We start from the raw sequence: 21,909 nt of genomic DNA, 5'->3' as shown, positions 1-21,909 counted from the left end.
TTTGGCAAAATGTTAGCAGTCCGTATTGCATTTGCAACACTGACATTTCATTGGTGTCCCAGCGGATGCACAAAAGGTAAATATTTGTGGGCGCTTTCCAACAAAACGTCTTGTCCTGCCTTCATCTTTAGACCGTTTTAAATCTGTCTGAAATAAAGTTACTGAATGCACGTTAAAATTCACATATGCCGCATTTGTTCTGTAAAAGACGAGTGTTCCCTTAGGCCGTTACTAGAAATGAGAAGACTAAAAATGTCCAGTGAGGTAAAGATGTGCGCAGCGTGACAGTCCTCTGGTCAGATGAGCAGTTATTTTAGGACACAAAAATAAGGTCACTTTCTAAATTCCCTCTTAAAGGGCTTTCTCCCTTCTAGCTGAAAAGTCTACTTTGATTAATTATCCACTACCCCTATACATATTATGGTACTTTCATATCAAGAAATATATGCTAGGCTACTAATGCAACGTAATAGTGAAACTATAAATCAAGATTATATTTTTATAGAAATCGTTTGGTGTATTATTAATACTATTAATGCATTTATATTATAAACATGTATAGCATTGTTAAGGATGTAGAGCCAAATATATATTTTAATAATAAACCAATACTGTATAACATTATTGTTTTGTTTCTATTGCTTCATTAGGCCTATTCTTCTTATATAATATAATGCTATACAAATTACATCATTATCTTATAATTGTACTTTTAATAAATCTCTCTTTTCTCACTTTTCTCTCTTGTCTTAATGGCTTTTTATTTGTTACGTAGATCATTTTAAAACATCTTTGTTCTGAAGGGTTGCTACACAAATTGGCTTACTTTGGCTCACGAATTGCCTCTTTTTTTCTCTTAGGTGAGCAGCCATGGCTAACCTGCAGCAGGAATACTCTGGGGTCCTTCTGGGGATACTGGAGGAACTGGCCAATATGCGTCAATGGCTGACCTTCCAGGATCTTTGTCGCATGGTCAGCACCCGTTTTGACCTGGAGAACCTCGTTGAGCTCCGGAGTTTACTGTTTGCTGCTGCCAGCCAGGACCCCTGTTTCCCGGCAACTCTATTCAGAGACCGGGTTTCCACCAGAGGCCAGGGGCTATCCCCCATAGGCGTCGCTGCAGATATTGTAACAATATTCAATCTTATTCAAATGACCGCAGGGGCTCCTGATGACAGCCAACCAATGATCCTCCCCGCCGATCAGTCCCCCGGCCCCAACCTTCCTGGAATCCAACAGCTGAACCTTTCTGGTCGAGAAAGACCACGTGCCCACTCTGACTCCGGTGGCAGGCCGATCGATGAGCACTTGCTGCTTCCAAGATCTAATTACTCTGCCCACAAGCGAGGAAGTCTTCCCCCTGATCCCATCTCACTTCTGTCCTCCCCTCCAATCAGGACGAGGGCTGTGTCTTTCAGCTTGCCTCACACCACACTTCTGTACCCCAGTGGTCAAATCTACAACGAGGTCATGGATAATATGTACCTACCTTTGGAGACAGAAAGCGTGTCTAGTGGAGATTCTGCGCCCATAGAAGTGTTTGAAGATGAACAGGGATCGTCTGTCGACCAGAAGAGAAGCATCTTTAAGAAAGACTTCCATAACCGGCCGCCTCTAATACCGCAGGTGACTGTTAACAGCGAGTCTCCCAGTCCCAACACAGGACAGAAAGGCTTTGACAATCTGAGCTTCGAAAAAATCCAGAATCCTTACCCATCACCAGCAACAGTCCACCAATCAACAGAGCCGTGCGTTAAACATGAGAGCCTCGATGACCTACAGGACTCAACTTACTTTGGACCCCGGCCAATCCCAGAGTGGTCTCCTCGGCACCTACAACCTCCCAGGACCCAAAAGCCCTTCTGGAGCAACAAGAGTCACAGTCTAGAGGATCGGATAGGCCTGGGGAGCATTGGAATAGGAGGGGGACAACTTCCAAGACGTTCAACCCCTGTTATGAGCAATTTAGGGGGGTCCTCAGGAGGTGAGAGTGGGGATAGTGGATTGCCAGGTGGAAGCGATGGAGTTAAGGCTCAGGGAACACAGACGGACCCGCCGGACACCCGACGCCTCCGGAGCTTGGTCCACGCTGATCGTTTCTCCTTCATGACCTCATTAGATGACCCAGAGTTAGGTGAGGATGACATCAGCGCCATCTTTCGCTTCTTAGATGATATAAGCATGTGCGGTTCCACGGGAGTCCTGCACCCCAGTGATGGACCAGGTGCCCTTAACCAGGACACCCATGAGGCCAGACGCGGTCGCCTAGGGCAACTATCAAGGCTTTTTCACTCCCTTGAAAGCAGCGATGATGGGCTCAAGGCCAGTGTATGTAAGCTGCTGCTCCGTATGAGCCAGATAGAAAGACAACTTGGGACACTGAATGATGTAAAGGCTGAGATTTCGCAGGTATTGTCTGCACTGCAGCGGCTGGATGAAAAGATCCAGCAGCCTATCACTGATGGACAAGGCACCGGGCGATGGCTGGAGCCTCTCAGTGGTGTCTCCTCCTTTATGAGCCACCCTATGACCCCTTCTGAGTCATCGGATCCTCAGCCTCTGTCAGTCTCTGAGCATCTGTTCCCCGGGATCAGCACGAGTAGTCTTGAATGGAGCCGGTGGAACGCTGCAGGGGAGCAAACAGAAAGCAGCAATGTTCTGGCTGATTCAAAAGGGGGGAAAGAAGGGAAGAAGGATGCATCGTCTCGTCGCACCTCCAAAACCCAGATTGAAGAAAAGGGGGTTTCTGATTCTAAACAGCTAATAGTCTCCAACTCTGCAAGAGACTGGACAGTGTCGTTTTCAAAAAGTAAAGATGGCAAAGCTACACATGGGCAGGTAGAGTCATTTTACTGCATATATTTAATTATATTTTCTTTTCAATGATCAGTGTTTCAGCACATGAATATCAGTCCTTAATCAGTGTTACATTTTTTAAAGCAAAAATAGTACAATACTTACCATGCTATGCAACCATTTAATGTGTTAGGCCAGTAGCTGGCCCTGTGGTCTGCTGGGTAAACCCATGTGATTGTGTGGTAGGCTGACATCAGGCCACTTTGTGGTGTGTTGGTTGAAACATTTACAGTGAGTGAACAAAAGTTATTTTTGTCAAATGCTCAACAATTACATTTAGTTGGGAATGAAAAGTGTAGATCTCCGGCTCGCTCGCTCCAACAATGCTCATTAAATATGTATATAAGTAAAAATGGAGAATCTAACACATTGAACACAAATATATACACTATAACACACATTGAATAATAGATATAGAGCTGTTTTGTCAGGGCTTTAAGAAACATGTCATATTCTTTAAAGGTTTAAATTGATGTAGTGTAAACAGTCTGTATATTTTTTTCTGTTTGGTCCATTTCTCTTTTAGGCAGATGAATCAGGCAGCACAGCTCACCTACTCTCCAAAAAACCCAACCTGATGGAACAAGTGTTTAATTCGTCCCTGTTCCGCAACAAAGACAGCAGTCTAACAGGAGGACTTGCATCTGGGAAGGTCCTGGAGCCCAGACTGTCTGAGGGAAGGGTGAGGCCCGTATGGACTGTAGACGACAGAGAGGCCCGGATCTCCCCTTTGGACTTACAGGTCAGATTTGTTAACTGTAAAAATATTTTTTTAAACAAATTGAATTTCAATGTGTAGCTTGACTTTATAAAAAGTCAATGTTTAAAATGAATAAATTAAATATATTTCATTTGTACACATGCATCATGGAAAATTGGGAGTAAAATACAATTCACATCACATAATCATTCAAAGCAGGAAAGAGAATACAATATTCTTATTTTCCTAACATCAGGATTTCATCTAAATAGGATTATTTCTGCTCAAAAAATCTTTAAATGTCATAATATTCCCCAGACCCAGGAATCCCTGAACCCCAACAACATGGAGTTCTGGATGGACGACATTTACTCTCCTGGCTACGATGCTCTTCTCAGGCGTAAAGAGGCTGACCTCCGCCGGGCAAAGGTCTGCAAGCTGCTTGCACTCATTCTCACTGCAGTGACTATCATTCTCATCATCGTCGTTCCCATTTGCACCATTGGGTCTTGAAGATTTTGTCAGAAATCTAATTCCGTTGTCATTTTAGTTATTTATTTTCAGCAGCTATGTGCTGTACCCAAGAAAAGTGAACGCCCTTTTCATTGAGAGAGAGAAAGGGGAGACTGTGGCACTTGGACCATAGATCTGGATCAGAGATCAGTTAACATTCAGTCACCTTTTACACCTCGCTGCATGCAGGAACATTATTTATGACTTCCACTGGAGGATTTGAAGTGAAGCTTATTTAGAAATCACACTCCCTCGTGCAGTTACAACTAATTGTAAGTAATCGCCCATGCCATTTATTCCACAATTTTTCTTTATCAATAGTTTCAGGTAGCTCCAAATAAAAAGTAATTAAGGATGAATGTTTAAAATAATGTCATGATATCTCTGAGATGGAATGGTAAGACTAGTGATACTGTGCCAATGCAATCTTTGTTCTCCTTTTTTCTCCACCCCTTTTCTGAAAAATCACAATACCACCACTTTCAGGTTTCTTTTAATTCAGTTTAAGATAAAAATGTAATTAGTACATGAGAGTTTTACATCTACAGTTCATAAATAGTAACAGATTCTGTTGAAACAACTGTTTTACTTTTTTCAGTTTAGATGCTCTTTTCTTTTCATGAAGCAACACAATATACTGCTTTAACAAGCTTAAATCAATAGAAATATTATTTTTATAGAGTTCGCTGCCATTTTTCAAACTATAAAATATAAGCTATTTTATCCACTCTTGAATGTGTTCGGGCTGGAGTGTTTACCAAGTGTCAGGTTTCAAAACATGGAAGATAAAAGTATTGTTGTTGTTGAAGCAGGAAAGGAAAGAGGGAGCCTCTTCCAGTAAACACTCTGAGTGGGATATTACACTTGTAATCCAATTGATGGGATGTTTGGAGTGCATCTATGCACATTATCTTATCACTATGCTCACTTGGCCAAAGCCTCCCCACATACCTGCAGACTCACTTAGCACCATCAGATTTATCCGGTGTCCTTTCACAGATGTTGAGTCCTGCCAGTGGTGTGACAATCCATTTTGTAAAAACATCCTGTTAACTCAGAGACATTATATATAAATTGACTTTTGGTGCCAGACTGTAAAGTCTGTCGGGGGCTGACAACAAAACATGCACACTGGAAACATTTAATGAAATTCAATATGTCCTCGATAACAACTACCTTTGTGAGGCTTGTAAGGTTTTATGGCATTGATTGAATTCGAAGATAAGCCTTTAATACATTGTGCATTACAATGCGGTCAATTTAAGAGACTGACTTTACAATATGTGTTACCCTTGTCAATAACTAAATAGTGAAATTCAAACCCTGACACTGTCTTAATACTTTTTAACTGCAGGGCTAATGTATTTGCGTTACGTTTTCTAGGTGTTTATATTGTTTTGTGTCTACTCCCTCTACTTTGTCAGATATGGATGAATATGTTTCTGTTTAACAATAGATAAGCTCTTTTTCCATTTATGCACCAAAGTGGACAGAAACTATGCATATTGTTGGGGAAAATGCCATAAATCCAAATGTTTGTTTTTCTGTATACAGACGCTTAAAGTTAATGTTGCTTTGTGCGCACATAGACAGGATGTAAAGAGGGTGTGTTCTGCTTCAACGCATCCTCCTAAGTAGATAGATGTATATCTGCCAAGTGTCCCCCATGAGGCTGTTTGTGGATCCATTACCTTTCCAATGGTGCCACTGAGGAGGCCTAACCCTGCAGTCAGCACAATCCGCAGGTGCTTCCTCTGAAACTTTGGTGCATTAGAGCCTCCTGACACTTTTTTCACATTTGATTTTGTTGTTTTATTCTCCACACACCTTTTAGAAGGACAGCTATGAACTCATCATTCAGGTAAACACTCTGTCTTAAGAGCAGCTTGTAAATGAAAGAATATATGTACAGGTATTGCAGTACAAGTTATATGCTGTCTGAATAAACTCAACAAAGTGGTAACATGCCTTTTACAATATGTTGTATGATCTGATAAATAGAATGTTTGCACTGTGTTCTAAACACACATTCTTTAAAAACATTACGTAAGTAAAAAATGTACCAATGAAAGCAACCGTTCTGACTTGCAATATTAATTCAAAATCAGAATCGGTTTTATTACCAAGTACGTTTACACATACGAGGAATTTACTTTGGTATAATGGTGCATACAAAGACAAATTACTTCCCTTTTTTAGATCCTGGTTGGTAGTGCAAGGTTTAATGCCGAATTACAGATGAATGCAAATAGCTTTAAAAGTCAACTCAGTTTAAGAATGGACAGACGATGATTGATGTAAAAGGAGAATCCTTGCAGTTAAATGATCTGTGACTAGAGGAAATGTACACATAGAGATGAATAATGGAGTAAGACGGAGAGCGCATATTGACTGACAGGTCTTATTATCTCAAACTACCTCTAATGGACCTGCAGCATTCAGAACACACAATGTTCTGGGGACAAGTGTGAAGCTAAATCAGGCTGTCAATGCATCATAAAAACACACAAGTACACACAAATCAGTTAAAGTGTTGAGTTGTTTATAAAGTCTGATGTGTTATGAAGACATACATGTAAATGGTTTGCAATTGATTTAGTGTGTTTGTGTGTGTTACCCTGATTTAATGTTGCACAGTAGAGCTTCTGCTGCACCCAGATATGCCATGCATGGCTGATTAATGATGCTGTTGTGAACATCCCATGTGCCAGGCTCACAAACCAGAATACACTGGCTGTTTCAAAGGATTTTACGATTTCATACATAATTTCACTATACAGAATTGAATATTTGTGATACAAAGCACTGGAAGCAGGACACAGCAGATACTGGACTCACAAACCTTTAGCAAAATTGACTTGCTTATTTTTTGTGCAAAAGAAAAGGCTATTTATGGTCAGTCATTTATGGTTATTTACAATACCAATGGGGCTACCAGGCACAGTTGGAAGCTGATATTTGAAAGAAAGGACTTATCAAACGCCAGAGCATATTTGATACAGAGTTTGATCCAGATATTTAAAAGTATTGTTGTTTTTCTGTATGGTAGATTACAAATATTGATTGGGTCATTATAGGCAACATTTTGCATAATGTATGACCCCCATTATTCCCTACTCTAAAAGGATGTTAGAAGTCTTGAAGCTGCCATCCGTTCAATAATTAATAATTAATTGGACAGTTGAAAGAGATATTACAATTGGAAAAATAAATGACAAAATCAATGTTTAATAAATTATACATATTAAATACACTCACACTACTAATTGACTAAAATGTTGTATATTCATTTATGTTACGACTTTGGGTGAATGCAGGGTAAGACTCCTGAGCTCGTCTATCATAATAATATAGGCCTATATAATGTCCTTTAACCAGAGGTGGAAGAAGTAATCAGATCTTGTACTTGAGTAAAAGTAGAACTCCCAGGGTGTAATGTACATGTCCTGCAATCAAAATGTTTCTCAAGTAAAAGTACAACATTATTAGCATCAAAATGTACTTACCAAACGTACGAAAAGAAGAAGTATACTCGTGCATATTGGCCCATTTCAGAATATAATATATCATATATTTTTGATTGTAAAAATTAATGCAAGGTGCAGCCAACTTCAATTACTTTGTATACTGCAGGGTAGATGTTAAATTTGACTCTGGGTGTAACTTAAGTCTTATTACATTGTTGATTATATTTGACATCATTCATCCAAATTGGCAAAGTAACTAAAGTATTAAATAAATGTAGTAAAAGTACACGATTTACATCTTAATTGAAGTGGAGTAGAAGTAGAAAGTAGCAACAAATGGAAGTACTTAAGTTGAGTACAAGTCCCTCAAATGTGTACCTAAATGCAATACTTGAGTAAATCTACTTACACCACTGCATATAACTAATGCATTATGAAAATAACACACTGTTAGAAAAGGTGGTGGGGACGATTTCTACAGATTTAACATCAGTGTGCATGTATGGAGGACAGAACATGACATGAGTAAAAACCATGGTAAAAACGCATAAATACAGGAAAAAACAAACCAAACCCAGAAATAAATAATATGAAAATAAATACATGCAGGAATAAATAAATACAAGACTAACTTGAAAAAAAAGGTTTCATTAAAAAAAGAAAATAATTAAATACATGACTTTTTAAAAAACATATTTATATAAAACTTGAAAAAGATATTGAATTAAAAAATGCTAAGCAACAAAAAAAATTAAAATAATAATTTCAATTTTCTTTTTAAATGGGGACAAAGATTTGCTGCTTTATGAAAGAAACATACGCAAAGGCACAGGACTTTTTATGTTTTAATTTCCTTTGAAGTGAGTTTTCATGTTTTGAGAGATTTTGTGTCATGGCCAGCCTAAAGGGGACACCCCCTCCAAGGGACATTTCTTTGTGCACGCTATTTATTTCCACAAAATTGGCCATTTCAAAAAGTGGTGGGGACATGTCCCCAGCGTCCCCCCCAGACGATATAGTATGCATAAAACCCACTTTATCATAAGGCTAACATCTAGTGAATAATCCTATACCCCTAAAGCATCACAGGGGGTCCTTTGAGCCTTTAAGTTTTGGGAACCAGAGGACGCTGCAGCATTTATGGCCATTACGCCCTGCAGTACCACCTTTAAAACCGTTGGGGGTGATAACGCTCACCGACCTCCTCCAACCCAGCCCACGAAGAAAAAAACCGGCGCTGATTTTTGAACTCTTGTAAGAATGTTCAAACTTTATCAGACAGGTGTGGCTCTGCTGCTGGAGAGGGAATAAACCATTTAACCTCTGATTTTAACATCGGACGTCTTTACATTACATGTCAGCCACACTCTCATAGAAACACAATCGCACAGGTAAGTGTTTTTTTTTTGTGTTTTGACCAACATGACGATAGTTAGCTAAGTCAACATACACTTGTTATGTTAATGTTAGCAGCCCGATAGCTTACTTACTGTACATCCGCAGTAATGTTAACGTTTATCTAGCGAAGTGCATAGTTGTTTTGAATACAGTGTCGGTTATGTTATAGCGAACGCTTCGACATAAGTAGCTAACAACAACAAATTGTTTTTCTTTAGCACAGGGCTAGAGCTAATGTAGGCGTGTTTCACTTCTCATGTTTGAATGTTAACCTACTGACATGTGAGTAACGTTAAATGGTTGACACAGCAACAACATAAATAGGTTAGCATTAACTGGAGTTATCATATACCTGTTTCTCTCTACTCCATAAGTAGCAGCAGAGAGACACGATGGAGTCTGTGGTGAACCTGAACAACCAGTTCCAGAGCCTCAGAGCCCAGGTGGAGGGCCTGCATGAGGGCATTGAACCACGTAAGTTATTTCCACACTTTGTTTTGGTATTTGCCACCTCTGAAGAATGTTGTCATTGAAACACAATGGAGCCTAGTAAGGCTGGTCCGCTATAGCATGGTGCTAACTTTAGAAGGCTAGTATTGGGTGCAGTTGCAGTACTGTGTGAAGAGCTTCTGCTTTAGTAAATAAAGGCTGCCAGACCCACTGCTACAGAGAGCTGTGGATGCTGATGGTGCCTGACACAAAAGGGGGTTGAAATGGCTATTGGGGTGTTGTCATCATTTCCATTTCAATAGTCCATATAATGCCACTCATTTCCATTTTAAATAACATAAAAGAAATGTCACTTTACAGCAGAGCCCAGTGTCTTTTGTCTTTTTGTGCTCTGCTTCAAGGTAATTTGCATATTTTCCACTGCAAACCAAATTGGTTTTTAGAGAGCTTGAACACATAACAGCAACAGAGGAAAAAAGTATATTGTGCATGGCAGCAATACCACAATGTCCTTTTCTGTTGTGTTATTCAGAGTTCCTCCAGATGGCATCAAACTTTGAGGAGTGCCGGAAGAAGTGGCAGCGGTCAGGTGACGAGCTGGTTTCCACTAAGGAGGTGCTGGCTAAAACAGAGACTGAAAGGGGAGCCCTGGAGGTCAAACTGAAGCATGCCCGCAACCAGGTGGATGTGGAGATCCGCCGGCGGCAGAAAGCTGAGGCAGTCTACGAGAAGCTGGTTTGTGCAACTACAATACTTATAAGTCATATAATTATGTAATGGCTTATAGGAGAAATGGGAAATTAGAAAAGGGAAAATCTTTAATCTTTTCTTCAGATAATGCCATCGGTGACTACACTATGTAAAGCTCACCTTGCTGGTCACTGCATGAATATTTTAACTAACGGTTGTTTGTTGGAATAATGAACCTTTTTCTCTACATTCATTGGTTTCTTTTTAATTTCCTGTTGGTTTGTGGTTGTAACAGGATCGTCAGCTACAGCTGATCCGAGAGCTGCTGATATCAGAAAACAACGGTAACAGTGTCCACCTGAGTGAGGAGCAGCGCTCCGCCCTGGCCTTCCTCAGTTCCCACTCCCAGGCAGCACAGGCTGCTAAAGCCAACCTCAACTCCAGTCGAAGGTCAGTCCCTCCTCCTCTGGTTCTAAAACAGCCAGAGGAGCACCATTAACAGTGTACTGTACTGACTCTCTCCATTTTCAAATCACGTCTTATCTCTTCACACTGGCATATCCACCCTGATCACATCACACACCACACGTCTTCTGTTTTTCTGTTTTTATTGATTGATTATATTGTCGTTTTGTGTACCTTGTATGGCGAGTCGATCGGCGGCCGATCGATATCGGCCGATATTCACTCTCTGCCGATCGATCGGTGCTCTCTATAAATGCCGATCGGGAGAGCCGATCACATGACGCGCGGCAAAACAAGCTCGCCAAAATGGCTTCACCAGTCTGGCAGTATTTTAAGGTGTCTGAAAATGACAATAAAATAGCGGTATGCAACGTGTGTGAAGCAGAAATCCTGCAGCTCCACCTGCTGTGACGGACCGGTGAGCGGAGCAAAACACACACTAAGAGTTAGACCTAACACACTTAGCTATTTTATCTACCTCTGGAACAAGCTAAACTAGTTATAAATATATTTATTCTTCACTGTCGGGTCACTCAAAACTGCTATTGAACAGTAAGAAAACCAAATGCTTTTTGCTCCCAAGTCAGCGTCCTCTTGCCTCTCCATTGACACCCTTGATGGCGTCTCTGTTGAGTTTGTCGATACCTACAAATATCTGGGCTTTTGGTTGGACAGTAATCTGAACTTCAAACACCATATTGAAGTTCTAACAAAGAAATTGAAATTCACTCTTGGCTTCCTTTTCAGACTTACATTTTGTTTTTCAACTTCATCCCGTAAAAGGTTGGTCTCTGGCTTATTCCTGTCCCAGCTGGACTACGGTGATACCATTTATAGATTTGCCTGTCCCACTATTTTGGCCAAACTTGACCCACTCTACCATGCTGCACAGCGTTATATATCAAATGCACCCTATAGGACTCATCATTGCAAACTGTATAGCCTAACTGGATGGTCCTCACTTACTATGCGTAGGATGCAGCATTGGTTTTTATTCATGTATAAAGCCATTTTAGGTAAGCTTCCACTGTACACATGTGCCAGATTTGCTCCAGTTTGTGACTCTTACAACCTCAGATCCAGTGCTTGGATACGGTTCCAGGTACCTACTGTGCGGACTGAGGCTGGAAAAAGGAGTCTTTCTTATTATGGTCCTTGGTCTTGGAATGACCTTCAATCAAGCCTCAAACTGATGGCACTTGTCCCTGTAGTGTGTTTTTAAATTGAAGTTGTCTGAAGTCCTTACCACCAGCTGCTCTTGCAGTAATAAGTAGTGTACCTTTCTTACTGTCCTAATGTGCACAATGTAGTGACTGCTTTTTCGTCTTTTGTTTTCTTAGTTATGTTCTCTGTATTTTTATGTTTGTGTTATGTGTAACGTTGCTGCCTTCTTGGCCAGGTCAGCATTGTAAATGAGATTTTATCTCAGTGCTTTTTTATCTGGTTAAATAAAGGTTAAATACCATTTTTTTTTTTTAAACTCATTACTGGATCAGCGAGCTGCATGAGATACTGACGGGCTGTCAGGAGAGAGAGAGGAAAAGAGAGCGCTTCTGCTCATTTCTCCAGTGTTATTATCCAAAGTTAATGTGAACTTCATTCATTTGAATGTAATAATTATGTTGGTTGTTGTTTGTGGAAGCGCCAGTGAATGAGCCCCATTAGCTGAGTTTTAAACATCACTTTAAATGGAAGATCCCCATAGCCCCCGCCCACTCGATCGGATCGGCGATCGGTATCGGCAATACAGACAGTACTCATAGACAATATTAATGATTGTGTGTGTTCATCTAACCTCAGTGCCTCATCCTTTCTTGAACTTTTACTTAAGTGTACTGTACACCTGGACTTTTTTTTGTTCGTCAATAAAATCTCTTAAGAATAATTTCTGACTTGAATCCATTTTACAGGTTAACTACCATTGATGAATCAGCTTCTTTGCTGTCAGACATCAGCTACGACCAAACAGACGACTCTCTGGTACATTCACCCACTTTCTTGGATTGTTGACTTTAAGGATCAGTTAGTAAGACAACATTGTTGATGTAAGTTATTTAACTTGCATGTTCTATCTCTCCTCTTTGCCTCTAGGACTGGGATTCCTCCGTGATGAAGACTGTGAGACTGAGGAAGCGCCAGAAACGAGTGAGTCATTTCCTTACTCCCATTTTGAATAACTGCCTCCTGCATGCATTAACGATGAAGTCATCTTGACAAAACCTTTTAAAACATGTTTATACACGTCAGCACAGCATTTTCTTGCTGTATAATTCTTATTTTCATCAGCCAATACATACAAAAGTGTTTTTTAAAATGTTTATCTAAATTCTAATCCACAGCGTTCCTCCAGAAAACTCTTAGAGGTTCCTCCACAGGCACTGAAGAAACCTCGCTCCTCTGGACGCACATCAGACAGGGTACTGCTGACCCCTGCAGCTGAATGCACCATATGACACTAACACAAATAGCTTTTATTCTAAACAAACTCTTCCAATTTCCACCAGTTTGGTTTGACAGAGCATTAAACATATTTTATTTGTTTGTTTATTTTTTTACAATTCAGATGAATGAGTCTATAATTGCCAAAACCACCATCACTGTGCCGGTAAATGGCGGTGCTGTAGAAGCGGTCTCTACTATTGAAACCGTGCCGTATTGGACAAGCAGCAGAAAGAGCGGTAAGAATATTTAAGATCTTTTTATTGACTTTATGGGACCTTTACTACACCTTTTGGAGACTTTACTAACATGAGATGTCGCCGACAGTTGCTCCAGCATGGGGAGACACAACCACTACTGACCATTCAGAGACGGCCAGTGAGGCTCCCAGCACAGCAGTCTCACATTACACCGCCAAGCTCCGAACCCCCAGAACTAACAGAGGAGGAAAGAAGCACCAGTTCATCGGAAAAACAGTAAGCCTGTATAATTTGTGTGTCTGTATTAACAGTAGTGTTAATTTTGTCAGCTATTTTTCAATTTAGTCTTAGTCCTGTGTCAAATGTCCTTTTTAGTTTTAGTCATATTTAGTCACCTTCATCCTGTTATTATTTAGTCAAGTTTTAGTCGACTAAAAGTCTGAGCATTTTAGTCTTATTTTAGTCAAAGAAAACTAACTATTTTAGTCTACTAATTGTTAATGAAAACTGTTGACATTTTAGTATTTTTTAGTCATCAGATTATATTGAAAATGTCAGTCAAACTAGGCTAGCCAAAACCAATAATTTGTCATTTGTGTCAAACTTATTTAATAACAAGATTATATCTTATCCTTATTTGATGAAAAACACAGGTTGAATGATTAAGAATGCAGCTTTGCAGAGAGTATCTGGTCAGGTTTGTGGTGTTTTACCTGTGTTATGGCCACATTGCTTCCCTTCTGATAAAGCAATGCATTTGCTTTTTTTCTCCGCCTCATTGTAGTGAAAATCGGCCCAAATATCGCCTTGTTTCTTTCTCCCAAGCAGTGGTAGCATTAGACTTTTTCGTTGTCCGTCATTTTGACGGACAGGATCGTAAATATACAGTCCAAATCTATTATTACCCGACGGGTCTGTACACAACTCGTCACTCACTCGCGCTGACGGGGGGGATATTCGGTTAACGCGACCACTGCTCCCAAGCCCTGTTGTTGCCATTTTCCTTTCTGTTAAATAAGGTTAGTTCGATCCGAGTCTTCCTGACAGTTCAGTGTGCCGCTGGCCCGGTGTAATTCAAATGTGCCGCCGCGCGCAGCACAGACACACAACTGGTGCCCAGCCGCAGCACCGGAAATGGAACTGCTGGAGAAAAAAAAACTGACTATCAGAGATGTAACGTTATCTTTGATAATATTTTGTCTCCTCCTTTTTCGTCAACGAAAGTAAAGAGAGATTTTGGCAACGTTTTTATTTAATAAACTACATTTTCGTCTCGTCATTTTTCGTCAACGATATTGCATGTTGATATCGTTACAGTTATTGTTTACTGACGTCGGTGCCGTCTCGTCATCGTCTCGACTTAGTCATGGAAAAAAAGGTTGTTGACGAACATATTTCGTCATAGTTTTAGTCAACGAAAGTAACACTAATTAACAGTACAAACTTCTTTACCTTGTTTAAGTATCACTACTTGACGTATATACTCATCTTTGTCACTTTTCCCTCACTAAGGTGATCAAGTCTGAGGTGTGCGTACCATGTGGGAGAAAAACAAAGTTTGGGAAGATGTACCTGCGCTGCCAGGATTGTCGGCTTGTGACCCACCCAGAGTGTCGCGACAGTTGCCCCCTGCCCTGTAGCCCCACAGCGGTCAGCACTCAGATCAAGAACACAGAGGTACATTAAAGGCATGTTACACTATTTTTTTCCTATTTTATAATGCATTATATTTAGATAAATCGTATGTACTCTGTGTGCAGAGCACCCTGGCTGACTTTGCTCCAGCCAGCTCCCCGAAGATCCCAGTGTTGGTTATCTACTGCATTAAGGAGATAGAACACAGAGGCCTACACGAGGTGAGACAGACAATATTAAAGTCCTTGTTTACTTGTCACCTCTGTGTTATGCTCTGATACTTTTCCCCTTGTGCGATTACAATTTCTCTCTTAATTAGTAATCTCATTCAGCAGTACGGTATCACAGAAAGCCGGATAATGAGAGCTTGTTTCTTTTATCTCTTCCTTTGCCTCAGGTTGGCCTCTACAGAATCTCCGGCCAAGAGCGCCATGTGAAAGAGCTGAAGGAGAAGCTGATTAGAGGAAAGACTCTGCCTCCGCTTCACAAAGTGGAAGACATTAATGTCATCACAGGTGTCCTCAAAGACTTCCTTAGAAACCTCCCAGAGCCACTGCTCACCTTCCACCTCAACAAAGTCTTCATGGAAGCAGCCGGTGAGTTTCAGAGGCTTGTAGAAAGAAGACTGCTGTATGCCAGTGCTCTTGATTGGTCTGAATTTCTACACAATTGTATGCCTTTTTAAGTAAATGTTTCAATATTGATACTAAATGACTGGTGTTATTGATTTTGTAGAAATCCAGGATGATGGCAACAGTCTCGCCATGCTGTTCCAGGCCATCGGTGAGCTGCCACAGCCCAACCGAGACACTCTGGCCTGCCTGATGATCCATCTGCAGAAGTAATTTTCTCTACATTTTAGAAATGCTTAACTGGGATGGGACGCATACGAAACGCAAACGAACCGAATACGATATCAAAAAAGTATTCCGTTCACACGAGACCGCTCGGGAGCGCTGGAGACGCTGTAGTACATATGCCGGGCCTGTAAGTGGCGCTGCACTTTCGCCACAAAATACACCAAAAGCAGCGAAGAAGACCCCCGAGCATGGTTGCCATGGTTGCCCTTCTGTTTATGCCCCGCGGTGGATTTAGCAACATGTAGTTCATGTAATTCTCCATGTCCACTTGTTGCTGATGGTTGTGGTAGAGGAGCTGTAGATTTTGCGCTTACATCTGTAGCATGGTCAGTAGCAGTAGCAGACACGGAGCCGTTTGGCCCCCCAGAGCGTTCCGTTTGCAGATCTATCCACCTTGGGACCCGTTATTATTTGCGGGGTCCGTTTCCGCGTTTCTGTTACGGCCTCGTCTGAACGAACGGGCTATACGTAAGAGGAAAGTATCGGATATAACCGTTTGCGTTCTCGTGTAAACAGCACCTTATAGTGTCTCAGGATTAAAAATGACCACAGTAGGTTGATCATAGTGAGTTGCCATTACAGGGATAATCTTGTTCTTTTTTCACAAGTGGCTTCAAAATGTTGTCCAGCTTGTTGTGGTGAAAAATGGGCCCCGTTTTATTATTTATTCAGGGATATCTTATGATTTCTTTATTTAGTTTTTACTAAAAAGGATGTTCACAAAACAACATTGTGGGGCAATACAACATATATGTTCTTTAACTAAATGTAAGGTAAAATAATCTCAGTGATTCCAAGAGTTTTAAAGCATATCTTGATGATTAACGGTGTCGTTTTTTCGTCAAAGATTATGGTTCCATAGAATGTTCTTATTGTCTCTTGCAAAGTCCTACCTCTGTAACCTCCTACATCTCTGCAGTACAGGTCATCTTTCATTTCAGTTAGGACTGACATTCCCCTTCACCCTTTTCCCCCCCAAGGGTCTCCCAGTGTGTGGATACTAAGATGGATGTGAACAACCTGGCCAGGGTGTTCGGCCCGACTCTTGTGGGTCATGCTGTTCCCGATCCAGAACCAATGACCATCCTGCATGACACAAGCAGACAACCAAGGGTAAAGTGAAAGAGAGTAAAGAATAACTGCTCTGACTACATTACATGGGGGGCCTGTGGCGCAGTGGCCTAGTGCGTTGGTGTTCGGATCAGGGGAGCACAGGTTCAAACCCCACTGCAGTCAGCATGTCGTTGTGTCCCTGGGCTAGACACTTCACCCCAAATTGCTCCTGTGGGGATTGCCCACAGTATTGAGTATGTAAGTCACTTTGGATAAAAGCGTCTAACAAGTAACATGTAGTAATAATAATGAGACATTCACAGTCCACTGTTTATACAGCAGCACAATGGTGAAATATATGGATGTTTGTTTGCTTTTGTTCACTTCAAGATCAGTGTTATTATGTAGAAAGATGTGATTAAGAATGTTTGTGACTACACTTACTGGATTTACTTTGTCTTTCTAGGTTATGGAGCGCCTGTTCTCTATTCCAGCTGACTACTGGGGCCAGTTTGCTTATCCTGATTATACTGACATCGACAGCTCTCACCAAACTGTAACTCCAGACCACCACCAAGGTAAATCATTGAAAAAGTAAAAGTGGATAGAAATAAGACATTGTGTTCTATTTAATTTAAACGTTTTATATGGTACACATGATACGACATTAAAGAGTATAACACTTTATTTGAGCAGTTGTACTCATCATCTTTGGATGACAAGTGATCTTCAATGTTTCTGCAGTGAGCATATTGGGACCATTGACCACTCCAGAGCACCAGATGATGGCCAAAACCCCCTCCTCCAGCTCGCTGTCCCAGCGCATGAAGCAGACCCTCTCCAGCAGCACCATGTAAGCTCACTCCTTCTCTCTCACTCAGGTCTGTTAATAGATATCAGAGACAAAGTAGGGCTAGCTTTTTCAAATGTCACCTAGCCTAATCCAAGCAAGCCTGTAACCAATTATTTTGTTAATTATCATCTAGCTGCCTTTTTATTTTAAGTGAGAAAGTCCAAGTTGGTAATTCATTTGTCGACCTTGGATAACTAACTTTCTGATGTGAGGATGGTAAAAACTATGATTGGCACTAATATGACTATGAATGTACATCTTTTGCTGAAATTAATAGAACATTTGGAATCACACTATTACTTATTACATTTCTCACCTCTCTTGCAGGTCATTTACAGTTTTTATATTTCAAAGGGGCTTGTGAAACACATTTTAATTCCTTCTACATGAAATTTATATTTTACACATTTCACCTTGACCTGTACAAAAGAACATAACAAAATGACTGATAGCGGAATTCAATTTGGCAGCTTCAGTTTCAGGGTCCTGGTATTACCTTTGCTGCTTCTCGTGGACATTTTATTGAACTGAGCTATCGTTAATGTTATTAATAACACCAGTGCTTTCTACTATGACAAGTCAAAATGTCCTGGAGGTCTAATTTGGCATTAGTGAAAACACCCGTGTGTACCAAAAGTGCAGGGCCATTAATTTATTGGCTTGAATTATAAATAAAATGATCATGTAATATTGGTATTAACTTTATATAAAAAAGTTTAAAAACCGAGATCATGTTCACAATATTCCAAACTAAATTATTAATAATCATTTAGCATTCTGCTTTAAATGAATGAATGCATGTACGGGACAAAATGTCGCATACATTTCATAATCCAAGGTATTGTGTTAACAGTTTGACACGGAGGTATTAAAGATCTGGTTAAATTATTTACAGTCAGATTAAGCTCCAGTTTTAGACTGAACCTCAAAACATTTGTCTTCACATTGCAATTGTTAAAATGACTTTCACTAAGCTTGACATTTTAACCCTCGTCCCCCTCATCTTCCAGATTTGGGAGCAAAAGCAAAGGGTCAGCTGCCTGTCATCGCCAGGGCAACTTCTTCGCCTCTCCACAGCTGAAGTAATGCTAAAGGAGAAAAAAAACACCACCCATATTGTACTTCTGGGATACCTACTGCAATAACTGAATATAGCCAATGTTCACATAATCATGTGGGAAAACTACTGTGTAATTTTTAGCATGTAACTCTTTTATAACAGAGTTTTTTTATTCAAGACTTTCTAACCAGATTTCTTCTTTGAAAAGATTCCCGCACAACTTTGTTTTTATATCTTTGATTACTAATGATTTATTTTTTATACCAAAACTGTGGGACATCTATATGATTGTACGAGGTTTGAAGGCTTTGACCCAGCGACCGTTTTCAACAATTCACAGATTGTGCTTTGTGTTTAACTCTTGGGTTTGATTCCCAAAGCTATGCATTCACTTGTGTGCGGCCATCATTGAACCTGTGGTTGTAACCGCAGTGACGGGGGGGGGGGGGCCTCGAGCAAACGTGAAGCAAACGTGAAGCAAACAGTGGCATTGGACAAAGAGGAAAGAAATGTTATTATTGGTCAGTGTCTCTTTGTGTATTGGCGTTGGTTGTCATTGTCCTGGAACTGATATCCTTTTTTTGTTTTCTTGATTTTAACATTTTGTTTTATATTTATGTGATTGTGTCCTATGAAGTATAACAAACATGGCCATTTATATACTTTACTGCAATGTTAACACTGATATAGAATGGGAGTATTGTTGCATTTTGCACAGTCGGTGTAACAATCTGAGTAAATGCGTTTTCTACCTGGAAACACACGCCACAAGAGGCTGCTGTTGCACCACTTTTGATGGGCAAGCCCTAACCAATGATCTACTGTATATTATGCACAAAAAAGTCTGGGTTACTGACACTCATTACAATCAGCAGATAATTGGAAAATTGTACAATTATTCCTGTGACCTAGAACAGTTGAGTCAACATTTTTCTCTCTCACAAACAGAGGTTTGAGATTACATCTGTGTGGTCATCACAAACTAAAATCTGGTGCTTATTAAATGTTTTAATGTAAAAACTAATTTGCATGCCCAATCAGTATTTTAATCACTGTAGTTTTCTTACAGGAAGTGACACTTCCTCTGACTTTTTCCTAGCGTGCTGCTCTCACGGTCACGCTTCTTACAAGCTCCAGATTTCAGCGTGATGATGACATCCTTAATTAAGTATGAGTTATTTAGAAGAGAAATATTTATGTTGATGAAACCAGATTCACAGTATTCAGTCATTAAAACCAAATATAATCATGATTTGCCTAAAAATGAAGACGTTTGCAATGTTTGCGGTTGTACTCCAGTAATACTGCATGTTTTATACACTCTTGTACACTTTGATTCCATTATACGGTGTCTCTAATGTAATGTAGCTTAACTAATTCAGTAACTTTCACCACAGATTTTGTGCAATAAATGTTAAACATGTCTCACAAAAAAAGTTCACAGCTGAACTAAAAATAAAACATCAAATGACTGGTCCTTTTGTCTTGGCGTGTGTTCTTACATGTGCTCCAATGAACTCTGCTTAAATGAGGCCCTAGAGCAGGGGTGTCAAACTCAAGGCCCGGGGGCCAAATCTGGCCCGTGACTTCATTTTCTTTGGCCCCACAAGAGTTTGCAAGGAATATTATATGTTTATTATACGGTTACATGATGATTTACAGAAGCACGTTGCCCATAAACTACATTTCCTACAATGCATCTCAAATTAGACTTTTTTTTCTCAGAATTTGCCCTTTTCTCAGAATTAGACTTTTTTTAAATGTTACTTTTTTTTTTTAAATGTCACTTCCTTTTGAAGTTCCTTCCCAGAATTTGGCTTTTCTTTTTAAATCATTTTGTGACAATCTCACTGAAGAGACTTGAAATTATTTGCCCCAGACTTCTGCTTTCAGACATAGTTAATTATGAAGTTATTACCCTATCTGATAATAATCCAATGCAGAGGCAATAATGTAATATAATACATTATTTTATATATATATTTTTATATAGTCTTAAAGTTACAACCGGCCCTTTGAGTGCAGCCCTAATGCTGATGTGGCCCGCGATTAAATTGAGTTTGACACCCCTGCCCTAGAGCATGTGAGGCATACATGTAGGCTTTGTTTTGCAATTAAATGAAAAAACACCTGAATATGGATTTGTGTTACCCTATTAACTGTGAGTATGCTGTTAATGCCTAATGCGTGCAGCCTTAAACCTATATGTTAACACTCATTTTCCTGGTGGAAATGTAATGTTGGCTTTTTTAATTTAAAATCGTCTCTGAAGAAGCAAAAGAGCAGCTTCAGTTATTCCAAAGCCGATGTGGCGCTGAATGATAATTCAATTTGGCTCATTGTTCCAATAGTCATTACAGCTATTTCCATAATCTATTGGGCTGAGTGGGCAGGCGATGAGGGCCAACATTATTATGAATTAAAGCAGGGATCATTTATACATCTTATAGTTATTCCATTAACACTTACTGTTGAGAGTGCTAAACCAGGCTGAACCCATTGACATACATTTTGTATGGCCCCATTCAATACAGTGCTTCAACAACACACAAGTCCCTTTGAGATCTGAGCCCAGCTGTTTGGGGGAGAAACGAAAATATGGTGTGCAGAGTTCATCCAAATGAACCCTTTCTCTCTCTCACACACACAAAGAGCTATGAACGACTGCAGAGAAGACCCTCTGAATTTTTTTTTGAATTTCAAATCAGCATTAATAGTTCATTAGCCTGAAATAAGGTCTCCTGTGTGTCGATCTGTCCTCTCATCGGGGGATTGTGTGTTTATTTATGCTGTACGCTGCAGCATACGCTCTGCGGTTGCAGACATCAAACAGCTGGCTGTGTACAGTGTGTCTCTGTAGCTCCATATCCCAGCATGCCCCTGTGTGCAGTGATAGAGCTCCACTCTGCTGTGGGACCAACGAGGGCCAAATGAGTAACTAGTCCAATTAAGAGCTCTTAAATAAATTAAAATGTAAGCTGGTAAACACACAACAACAACAGCACTATTTAATTCCTCTATTTATAGAGTGACCTGTAGGCAGTGATGCCAAAAGGAACCAGAAACAGAACTATTGCCGTCTCTGCAAGCCAAATACAATCCGTACATTATTCAATTCATAAGGTTTAGTGTAGTTATTGACTGATTGAAAATACAGTATGTGTCAAGCCCTTGCTGTGTAGCATGTAGTGGGCGTCTGCAGCTCCGCCTGCTCCAGGTCAATAATGTCGGCACCTCAGAGATGTCAACTCAATAACTGCCAGTCAAAAT

At 40.2% G+C, this 21,909-nt stretch overlaps 2 protein-coding genes across 3 annotated transcripts; both read left to right on the top strand.

Moving 5' to 3' along the window:
* The first annotated feature begins 870 nt into the window (after nucleotides 1-870).
* minar1 (membrane integral NOTCH2 associated receptor 1) lies at nucleotides 871-4,069 on the top strand. Its single transcript, XM_034134865.1, has 3 exons — nucleotides 871-2,838; nucleotides 3,383-3,598; nucleotides 3,875-4,069. Exons 1-3 carry the CDS (start codon nucleotides 871-873, stop codon nucleotides 4,067-4,069), a joined length of 2,379 nt encoding a protein of 792 aa, XP_033990756.1.
* A 4,696-nt stretch (nucleotides 4,070-8,765) lies between these two features.
* On the top strand, nucleotides 8,766-20,116 carry LOC117486441 (rac GTPase-activating protein 1-like). 2 transcript variants are annotated; one of them, XM_034134875.1, is made up of 17 exons: nucleotides 8,766-8,927; nucleotides 9,312-9,408; nucleotides 9,917-10,119; nucleotides 10,370-10,524; nucleotides 12,450-12,519; nucleotides 12,631-12,684; nucleotides 12,879-12,956; nucleotides 13,103-13,217; nucleotides 13,306-13,454; nucleotides 14,691-14,855; nucleotides 14,939-15,034; nucleotides 15,211-15,409; nucleotides 15,549-15,654; nucleotides 16,654-16,786; nucleotides 17,193-17,304; nucleotides 17,471-17,579; nucleotides 18,590-20,116. In XM_034134875.1, exons 2-17 carry the CDS (start codon nucleotides 9,327-9,329, stop codon nucleotides 18,663-18,665), a joined length of 1,902 nt encoding a protein of 633 aa, XP_033990766.1. In that variant the 5' UTR covers nucleotides 8,766-8,927; nucleotides 9,312-9,326; the 3' UTR covers nucleotides 18,666-20,116. The 2 variants fall into 2 exon arrangements, with proteins under 2 accessions (XP_033990766.1, XP_033990765.1); XM_034134874.1 differs by having other exon boundaries at nucleotides 9,309-9,408; nucleotides 18,590-18,778.
* Nucleotides 20,117-21,909: the final 1,793 nt, after the last annotated feature.

Source organism: Trematomus bernacchii, unplaced genomic scaffold (genome assembly GCF_902827165.1).
Source record: "Trematomus bernacchii unplaced genomic scaffold, fTreBer1.1, whole genome shotgun sequence".
Taxonomy (NCBI): domain Eukaryota; kingdom Metazoa; phylum Chordata; class Actinopteri; order Perciformes; family Nototheniidae; genus Trematomus; species Trematomus bernacchii.
Note: the sequence above shows the minus strand (reverse complement) of the source record. Positions and strands in the feature narration are given on the sequence as shown.